This window comes from Grampus griseus (assembly GCF_964374135.1).
Source record: "Grampus griseus genome assembly, chromosome: 7".
In the NCBI taxonomy this organism is placed as follows: Eukaryota; Metazoa; Chordata; class Mammalia; order Artiodactyla; family Delphinidae; genus Grampus; species Grampus griseus.
Genome location: NC_139001.1, coordinates 127259 through 137535, shown reverse-complemented (window position 1 = coordinate 137535; position 10277 = coordinate 127259). Strand labels below are relative to the sequence as shown.

Sequence of the window (10277 nt, the reverse complement as noted above, 5' to 3'; positions counted from 1 at the left end):
GAGGAGGGGACGGAGGGGGCAGCTCACCTCCTGCTTCTGAGAAAGGCCGTCGACTCTTGGAAGCCGGTTCAAACAGAACCTTCCTGCGTGTCAAGACCGCAGCTGGGACTCACTCTGGGCGCCTGGAGGCCGGGTTGGGTGGGGAGGGGGTATCATTTTCTATATTTTTGGGATGCTTTGCCTTTTTTTTTTTTTGCCAAGTGCACGTACACTCTCATAAAACGTGAACAAGCCAGGCGCAAACTGATTCAGAGGTCCCGTGGCTGCTGCTGGGCTGGATGGGTGAGGCTGGGCATGGGCTGCATCCACGGTCCCCTCCTCTGTCACCCAGGAGAGGGGCAGCCCCAGCAGAGCCTGCTCCGAAGGGGACACAAGCCCCTGCCCCTGCTGACGCGGCTGGCCCGGGTCCACCTGCCCAGCCAGGGTCCTCTGGCTGCGGGTGAGACATACCCTGGGGGAGGTGGGTGTTCTCCTGGGGGTGTCTTGGCCCCAGCGTGATTTCAGGGCCCGGGCCAGGGCCCATCTCCAGCCCCCACGCCAGCCCAGCAGGGCGGGCGTGTCGGGACACCCGTGACTGCCTCCAACTGACCCTTCCTGCTCTCTGCCAGGATTTAAAAGGCAGGTCCCCTCCCCACCCGTTGTCGGCTGCCTGTGGCCTCGCCTGGTTCCAGGGCCTGCCTGGGGGGCCCTGCAGTGGGTCCCTCCAGCCTCGCTGGCCCTATGGCTGGCTCTGTCCCCTCTTCCGTCATCCGCGGCTGGGCACTCAGCACGATGGAGCTCCCGAGAGCCCTGGTGGCTCGCCTGTCTGTCCTCCATCCTTCCAAGGTCAGCGGATGGCCTGTGGTGCTCAGCGTCTGACCCCCTGCAAGCCAGCTTTGAGGCTGGTGATTTCCCAGTTGTTTCTGGGACGGAGCCGGGGCCGCCCTGCGCAGCGCCCTGGCTGGAGGAGGTGGCAGTGGCGGGTCACAGAAGGCGGCACACACCGGGCGTTTCCTGCCGGTGACGAGGCCTAGGGTGCGGCGCCGCGGGCCAGGGGCCTTGTTGCAGGGCCCACAGCAGCTGGGGTGGGACGTGCCGTTTCCTCTGCACCACCTTGACCAGCAATGGTTCCCTTCTGCCTCTGAGGCCCCCTGTCCTCTGGTCTTTGTGCCGTCTTGGTGGATGGTGTCCTGGAATCAGTGAAACAACGCGGCCTGCGGAGGGAACGCAGGAAGGAGGCCTGCCAGCCGGACCCCGCTTATGTGATGCTAAAACGTGGGCTCCCCAAGGACAGGGAGGTCTTGGGTTTTCACACGTCCAGAAAAACCCGCTGGAACAGCAGGAAGACCAGAGGAAACCCCGTCGCACCCAGCAGGCGACTCTCAGAACCTGCGGGGACACGGGCCGTGTGGACCACACTGCAGAGCCCGGGTGTGGGCTGTGCCCGCGGAGAACACGTGCCCTCCCCGGGGCCGCAGGCACAGACGGCAGGACACCCGGAGCGCGTGTCAAGTCGGGGCCTGGGGAGGCTCACCCATCCAGAGGCTTGCGGGCTCTGCGGTCACACAAAACGTCACAGGCAGAGCGAGGGAGCCAGCCAGGCGCCAACAGCAGGCGCCTTCGGACCAGGAGTGGACCCCGCGGTGGGGTGGGGGTGGGGAGACACCTCCCACCTCCCGAAGCAGCTCCTCACAAGCCACTTGCCCGAGGACAGGCGCCACATGTGCCTGCAGGTGGCGAGGGAGGGGCTGAGGGTGCTGTTGGGTTTGGCTTAGAAAAAGCTTCTTGGGGGGCTTCCCTGGTGGCGCAGCGGTTAGGAGCCCGTCTGCTAGTGCGTGGACACGGGTTCCAGCCCTGGTCCGGGAAGATACCACGTGCCGCGGAGCAACTAAGCCCGTGCGCCACAACTACTGAGCCTGCGCTCTAGAGCCCGCGAGCCACAACTACTGAGCCCGCATGCCACAACTACTGAGCCTGCACTCTAGAGCCCACGCACCACAGCTACTGAAGCCCACGTGCCACAACTACTGAGCCCACGTGCCTAGAGCCCGTGCTCTGCAACAAGAGAAGCCACCGTGATGAGAAGCCCGCGCACCGCAACGAAGAGTAGCCCCCGCTCGCCACAACTAGAGAAAGCCCACGCACAGCAACAAAGACCCAACGCAGCCAAAAATAAGTAAATAAAATAAATTTATTAAAAAGAAAAAGAAAAAGCTTCTGATTTTCACCTTAAAACCTCTAAGCTGCTGCAGTGTGAGAAGAGGTTACGTAAGAGGACCGCTCAGAGCGGAGGCTGCGGAGAGCGGCTGGAGGGGCCCCGGGGGTGGGAGGAAAGCCCCAGGCAGGGCTGCAAGCAGGCTGTCGGGGAGCCGGGGGGAGCAAGGAGGCCGCCCACCCCTCAGCCCCAGGGATGGGATGTGGCTGGGGGTGGGCAGCCCTGCCAGGCCTGCAGGGGAGCAGAGTCTCCGCCCTGCCAGCTCAGAGGAAGACTGGGGGCTGACCCCACGGAGAGGTGGAGGTGACTGGCCACGGCGTGATGTAGTTGCGGTGCGTGGGCTTAGCTGCTCCGCGGCATGTGGGATCTTCCCAGACCAGGGCTCAGACCCGTGTCCCCTACATTGGCAGGCGGATTCTTAACCACTGCGCCATGGAAGCCCCTAATGGAGGGACTTTAAGAAGAATGAATTTTCAGTAAGATTAGAGGACATATTGCGGCATACTTGAGAATAAAAGAGAATATTTGGAAACAGAAAAAATGACTTCTGAAAAAATGGAATAGAGACCGTGAAGGATAGATGGACACTGCAGAGAGCCAGGGTCAGCCAGGAGAACCTCTGGAGGCTCCTGCATCCTCCACCCAGAGGAAAATGCAAAGAAGGAAGTCCCAAGGGAGAGTGGAGATGGGGAATCAGATCCAGGATGAGCCAACCTGGTAGGAGTCTGGGAAGCAGAGTAAGGGCCATAGATGAGAACCTATAGCCAAGCAAAGAATGGGCAAAATGACCCCGATTTAAAGAAAGACTCAAAGCAACTCACTGCCCTGAGCATCAGGCAGCTCTGCTAACCCCCAAAGCAAAGAAGACCCCAACGCAGCCGACAGGGGCAAGCGAGTGAGTCCAGGATAAGCAGAAAGTACTGCTGCCGCTTAATACAGAGAGCAGGCTGTCTCAAGGGAGTGGGTGTCAGGCCATCACCGCTGCCAGCAGTGCTGGGCCCGTGGGCGTGGGCCTGTGCTCAGGGGCACAGTAGCCAAGAACGCAACGTTACCATAGAAATTCAATTGCGGTTACTCTTGCCTTTGAGGTTGGCAGGAATGTAAACTGGCTCTGTCTTTCTGGAGGGAAAATTGGGGGTATTTATTACAACGTAAAGTGTACATGGTTTGTAACAGAGAACTTCAGAAACAATCTGGGTGTCCATCCAAGACAAACTCAGTTGTTTAAAACGCGAAGTCCTACACAACCAATAAAGCTGGGAGCGCAGAGTCTGTGAATCTCCTCTCTGGAGGGGCATCTCCAGGCCTTGTGTGCTGGGGTCAGGGTTGGTGAGCAGGGCTGCGGGTGACTGGGATGGGGTGTGCGTGTCCCAGCTAGCAGTGCCCATGGGAGTGGGGGAAGCCGGGGAGACAGACCGTCTGATTTTTCAAGAGAAGCTGGAAATACAGGTTTTTATGTGAAGTCTCTAGGTTTAAAACAGCTGGCATCTAACTAAAACGTGAAAACTCCTGAGAGAGGGAACAAGGTGTGTGTGTGCGGACCGCCTCCTTCTGTGGCCCCCGGGCACCCTGGTTAGGCAGCCCTGCTCTGGCTGGGGGGCTTCGAACAGGTGCTGCAGGGACTTGGAGGCCCCAGTTCTCAGCGGGCAGCCTGTGAGACGGCACCTGGCTTGGACTTGGGAGACAGGGGAGGAAGGTAGATCCTGCCTTCTGGTTTGGACGGGGCTCCAGAGGCGGGAGGCTGTGTGAGCCGTTCCTTCACACTGCCTTCCCCTTTCCGTTCACGGCAGACCCCTGAGCTTTTATGTGGGCATGGGCTGCTGGCTGGAGACGTCCTGGGGCCCCTGGAGGGGGCAGAGGTGATGTGTGCCACATCTGGGCCACCTCCATAGAGTGGGTGCCACGGTGCCACCGCTGCCCCGCCCCGCCTTGCCCTGCCGGTGCCCGGCTCTGGTGTGTGGCCCCGGCATGGGGAGGAGATGGTGGCCCAGACACAGGGGTAGGATGTGGGGCCCATGAGGGCCAAAGGGGCTGGCATCTTGGGGGCTGAGGGAATGGCAGGTAGGCACCCAAGTCGTGATGGGAGGCATCTCTGGGGGCAGCTGACGCCCATGTCCCCCTCGGAGGTCAGCTGTGGCCCCTGGTGGTGGCCCACCCCCAGCACAGCCTTGTTGGAGGGTGAGGGCCCAGGGTGGAGCCAGTTGACCAGCAGAGAGGAGCCCTGTGTGGCCCTGTCTGGACACTGCCCCCTCCTGGCTGCCCTTCTTCACCACCTACCCCTCTCTGTGCTGCACCACAGTCGCACGGCTGGCGGGACGGTCCTGGATCCTGACACAGCCCTGGGGCTGTGCCAGCTCGCAGCTCCCGGCCACAGAGTGGGCCCTTGTCTCTGCCCGTGAGTGGGTCGGAGAGGCAAGCACTCCTGCAGCTGCCCTGCAGCCAGCTCTGCGGGGCCCGGTGAGGCCCCTCCCTGCTCACCTATATCCCTGGCCCTCGGGGGCCAGGACCTGCCTCTCTTTGGCCTGAGGGCAATGGGCTTGTGGACGGAGGGCCCTCAGCCAGAGTTGCCACATGGGCCCCCCGCAATGGGACGACTTCCTGCAGGGCCTCGGGGTAGATTTAGAGGATGGGGTAAGTGTAGGCTGGGTGTCGGGGCCCCGCCCCAACAAGCATGAGCACTTGGGCCCATAGGTGACGCTTCACCAGGCAGAAGTGTCTGAATTGAGTCCTTGCCCGGGACAGGGCACAGGACACCCGGGTTAGGCTGGAGACCCATCCTGAGGTGACACAGCCAAGTCTGCCCATCTTGTGTGCAAAGGGCTTGTGCCCTTCGTATGCATGCGTTTCATAGCCCCGCAGGCTGAGTGTGCCCAGCGCCAGCAGGCCCACGGGACAAACGTGCTGGCCCAGAGGGTGTGGGGCAGGTGACTTGGGCTGGCTCGTGCTCCAGGGCGGAGCCCAGACAGGACCGGCTGCAGGAGTTCGGGGCAGGCCCCTGCTGGGGCAGAATGACCCCCAGTAACTTGCCTGGGTCCAGGGCCAGGGGACCAGACTGTCTTGGAGGTCCCATCTCCTCTCCAGGACTCGGTTCCCCTTCTGTGTTGCATCACCTGGGGAGGGCCACGCTGGGGAGGGTAGATGGGCATGGAGACTTACGGGTGCTGACTCCCCTGAACGCTGGGTTACGGCCATCCTGGTCGAGCCAAAGCCCTGGAACCTGCTGCACTGGCCCAGCTGGGCAGGGCCAGCAGCCTGGGAGGCCTGCTCTCCCTCTTAGATTGAGGGCCCCCCCGAGGCTCTGGGGCTCTGCAGCAGGGCCCGGCCCGGGCGCAGGTGCTCTTAGTACCCGGCAGCCCGTCCCACTGTGCGCAGTGAGCAGACAGCCCAGCTAGCTGCATCCTCCTGCATCCTGCAGGCCTCCATCCCTGCTGCCCCGTCCCACAGTGGGGGCTGGACCTGAGCCCCCTTCTGCTTCTGGCACCAGCTGCTGGCGGTCCTGGGCCCTGCAGAGCAAACCAAATGCAGAGAGTGTCCCATTTGTGTCCATTCAGCCTGGAGGGACATGAGGCACCTGCACCTGCTTCCTGCTTGGGCACAATTGCTCTTTGGATGCAGAGCGGGGGTGAGGGCCCAGGGCTTCCAGGACACGGGAAGCTGCTCTCAGAGGCCCCAGAGGCATGGTGGGGTGGGCGGACCTGGCGTTGGGCAGGGGTCTGCTGGGCTCAGGGGGCAGCGTGGTGGGGCTAGTGCACTGCCCCAGGGAGCCTCCCAGGAGAAGGCGGTCCTGGGCAGAGGTGGCTGTGTCTGTCTGTTCGGGGGACCTCAGGCATGGAGGCGTATGTGTGCATTCATTCCTGTCACCCCACTCTCTCCATCCCGACTGTGTCCTTTGATGTGCGCCGGCCTCGCTGTACAGGGACTCCCCTCCCCCCAGCACCCTGTCTGGTTACCGCCGCATCTGGCCCTCAGCTGCTCAGACACCTCCGGTTCCGGTCGCAGCCCCTGGACCCCACTGCGCTGCGGGGAGCAGACTCACTGCCATCCCTGGGTGGGGGCTTGGCCAGCCCACCTTTGTGCGAATCAGAACGGGACCCCCGGTAGGGGGTCGGCGGATTGCAGACTGTGTGTGCCCCCAGTGCACCCACACCTGAGGCCCCGCCCTTTGAGCCTCCCTCAGGTGACCCCACCCCAGAAAGGCCGCCCAGGCCACGCTCCGTCACCCCTGCAGGAACCTGGGCCTGTGGGCGAGGGGGCTGGGCGACCAGCCAAGGTTTAGGGAGCCAGGCTTCGTGGGGCCTGGGCTGTGGCCTTCTTCATGGTGGCTGAACCCTGCGACGCTCCCTCCTGCTGGGGCGCTCCTGGTGCCTGGCTTGTGGTCTCACCCCGCCCCTCCCCTCTTAGCTCTCAGCTCTGAGAAGCGCACCCAGCCTCCATGCCCTGTCCCCCAGCCTGGCTTCTCTCGTGTGTGTGCTCCCGCTTCTGGGGGGCTCCGTCGTGGAGGGTGCTCATCTTCCTCCCATCACTGTGTGGGAGCCGCTGCTTTTCAAGTTCAAACCCCTAACCCCTACTGCAGACTAAACCCCCCACCCCACACTTGGTTCCTTTCTGCTTGGAAGGGGCAGGGGCTGGACGGCAGGGCGGTGACCTCTCTGGCCTCCTTGGGGTCCCTCTTGTTGCCCCACTGGCTTGTACCGCCCCTAGCTCTCTTGGGGTACACGTGTGAGCTGTTTGGGGTACCCCATAGGTAGGGTGGCTCTGCTGGGCTTCCCCACGTCCCCCAGCCTTGCTTAGGAGCCCGGGCGGCAGGGCGGCGGGTCCCCCACCTCGCAAATGTCCCACTGGGCCTGGAGTTCAGGACCTTATCTGCAGGAGAGCTGCTGGGCCCCCCTTGGGTCAGCAGGCAACCCTCTAAACGTCTCCTGGCCACCCCCAGGACCCCAGGTCTGAGAGGGTGATGGCAGCGGAAGCCTGGCATCTGCGTGCAGCACATGTGAGCGTGTCTTCCTCTGTGTCTCCCATGTTTCCGTGTTTCGTGTCTTTCTGTGTCCTTTTCTGTGTGTCTGTTTGCACGGCTCCTGTGGTTGTGGGGCCCCTGCTTGGGGACACTGAACCCCTCCTTGTCCAGAGCCTTGGGGTCCCCTGGCAGCCTCCTGCCGGGCAGGCTCTGTGATGACCGCAAGTCCCCAGCACGTGGGTGCACAGGGTCGAGGGGCTCTGGCCAGGCTACCCCGCTCCTGTCACCAACCAGTTCCCTCTCCGTGGGCCGTGCTGAGAGGCGCAAGGCGCAGATTCCAGACATTTGAGGTGCAATAGCCGTTGGGGAGGGACCACCCTGGACGGGGGTGAGGGGCCCTGGGACAGGGTGGTCTCCGGGTGGGCACAGGAAGGCGGGCTGGGCCAGGGCAGGGGCACGGCGCCTGCACCCGCAGAAAACCCTTGCCCATCTGGAGGGACCCCGCTGACTCTGGGGTCCTGGGCCCGCGCCCGCAGAGCATGGGGCCCTGCGTGTCCCCGCGTGGACCGTGCTCTTCCAGGGCGAGAGGGCCGGCCTGACGTACCGCGTGCCCTCACTGCTGCCCGTGCCCCCCGGGCCCACCCTGCTGGCCTTCGCGGAGCAGCGGCTGAGCCCCGACGACGCCCACGCCCACCGCCTGATGCAGAGGACCGGCATGCTGGCTGGGGGCTCCGTGCGGGTGAGCCCGGGGTGGGCGGCGGGGGCCGCGCCGCGCGGAAGGGCTGGGGACTGAGGCTTGGCCCCCTCCCCGCAGTGCGGCACCACGGGCGTGGTGGGGACAGCGGTCCTGGACGAGCACCGCTCCAGGGACCCCTGCCCGGTGCACGTCGCGCGCACGGCCAGTCTTACTCTTCATCGCCGTGCGCGGCCGCACCCGCGAGGCCGCGCAGATCGCTGCGGGCGAGAACGCCGCGCACCTCTGCGGCGTGACCAGCCGGGACGCGGGGCGCAGCTGGGGTGGCGCGCGGGACCTCACGGCGGAGGCGGTGGGCGGCGCCGAGCAGGGTAGGTGGGCGCCCGCTCTGCAGGGCGCGGGGGTGGGGTGGGGGGAAGCGGGGTCCGAGCAGGGAGGGGGTCTCGCGGGGCGGGGAATGGGATTCTGCACCGCGGAGGGGTCTGCACCCTGGCGGCGGAGGGGGGCCTGGCTGGAGCTCCTGCCTCACTCCGCACCCAGCCTAAGCGCCACCGACGCCGTTTGGTGGGCCGCCCCCATCCTGTCCCCGGAAGACCTCAGTCCCGTGCCCAGCAGGCTCTGTCATCTTCCCGAACCTGTCTCTGTCTGAGCGCTGAGGTCCCTTCTGGCCCCAAACCCCCGGTGGGTCCCCTCTTTTACCCCTTCCTCTTCTTCCTTCTCACCCCTCCCCCGGCGCTCAGCCCAGGGTTGCAGCTGGGTAGGTCGGCTTGACACCAGAGCTTTCCCTCTGCTCTCGCTGCCCCTTCCCCGAGGGCCTGACCACCAACTGCCCTCGGGGCCACTCCGACCCTGGCATGTGGAAGCTGACCCAGGGGTCACCTAGGCCCTGGCAGGTAGGAGCTAAACAGAGGGGTGGGGCAGGCTCTGAGACCCAGACAGGGCACAGTGGATCTAAAGAGCTATCTGCTGGTGTGGACCCCACCCCAGGGGACTCGAGCCCATTGCCAGGAGGGGCTGCCCAGACCCTCCCGCCCTCAGCTGCCCCTCTGCCTGGACAGCACGCACACTTGGGGGCTGGCCTTCCGCTCACCCGCTGAGATCCTGGCCCAGCGGCCTGCCTGGGCTCGTGGCTCCTGCTAATGGCCCAGGAGGCTTGTACAGCCTGGGGGTGGCCGGAAGGAGTGGACGGTGGGGGCACAGTGAGCCGATGGCTGCCCCCTGAGCTGTCCCCTAACCCGGGTACTGGCCCCCGTCCTCCCCGTCCCCCAGGGTGGTGGTGCTGGCCCCCGTCTTCCCCGTCCCCCAGGGTGGTGGTGCTGCCATCGGGGGGACCAGCAGCCCCTCCTCCCTGCAGACTGGGCCACGTTTGCCGTCGGCTCCAGCCATGGCATCCGGCTGTGCTCGGGCCGCCTGCTGGTGCCGGCCTACATGTACCGCGTGGACCGGCGAGAGTGCTTTGGTGAGATCTGCGGGACTGGCCCCCACTCCTTCTCCGCACCTGGCACCACGGGGGCCTCGTGCCCAACCTGCGCTCGGGTGAGGGCCAGTTGGCGGTGGGGGACAGGGGGCAGGCTGGTGGCATCCTCTACTGCAGTGCCTGGAGCCCTCTGGGCAGCCACATGCAGGTGCTCAGTGTAGACAAGGGCGCCTCCTTCCTGCCTGGGGAGCTGGTGCTCGCCCTGGCTGGGGCCGCCGGGGGCTGCCAGGGCAGCATTGTGGGCTTTCCGGCCCCGCCCTCCAGCAGGCCGGAGAATGAGGGATGCACCATGGGTACCAGGAACACCCTCCACCATCCACACCTCTGCCCTGGGCCCCAGGAACCCCCAGAGGAAGGAGGGTGCTGGAGATACCCGAGGGGGCGGGGGGCTGGGTGGGACGGAGGGATGTGGGGATGGCTCCGGTGAGCCCGGCCCAGGGCCTGGGCTTGGGGGGAACAGGGGGACCTGGACCCCCGAGCTCCCGGTCCCGCCTCGGCCTTGTCTCAGAGCCCCACATGGCTGCTGTATTCCCACCCGGTGGGGCGCAGGGCAGAGCTGCACATGGGCATCTGCCTGAGCCGGTCGCCCCTGGACCCCCACAGCTGCCCGGAGCCCTGGGCGATCCACGAGGGCCCCAGTGGCTACTCTGACCTGGCGTCCATCAGGCCCACCCCCGAGAGAGCCCTGACCTTCGCCTGTCTGTACGCGAGTGGGACCGGGGTCTCCTATGAGGAGATCTCCTTCTGCATGTTCTCCCTGCAGGAGGTCCTGGGGAACGTTGGGGCGGGCACTGGGCATCCCAGCCTTGGGGACAAGCCTCTGGGGCGCTGCTGGCCCTCCTGATGGGCCTCTGGCCAGGCCTGGCCCCGGGTGCCCAAGAGGAGCGGGGAGGGGAGCAGGGGCGGAGGATGCTGGGAGGTGGCGGGGTGGGGGCGTCTGTGACCCCAGGCCTGTATG

At 65.1% G+C, this 10277-nt stretch overlaps 1 protein-coding gene across 1 annotated transcript; it reads left to right on the top strand.

Moving 5' to 3' along the window:
- Positions 1 to 5032: 5032 nt before the first annotated feature.
- On the top strand, positions 5033 to 10163 carry NEU4 (neuraminidase 4; the record flags this gene model as incomplete). The annotated part of the gene is given in 10 exon segments (XM_082658243.1): positions 5033 to 5107; positions 6164 to 6291; positions 7320 to 7384; positions 7685 to 7887; positions 7963 to 8048; positions 8050 to 8213; positions 9197 to 9331; positions 9334 to 9674; positions 9676 to 9781; positions 9784 to 10163. Coding segments are annotated over 10 exon segments (1683 nt in total).
- Between the last annotated feature and the right edge of the window lie 114 nt (positions 10164 to 10277).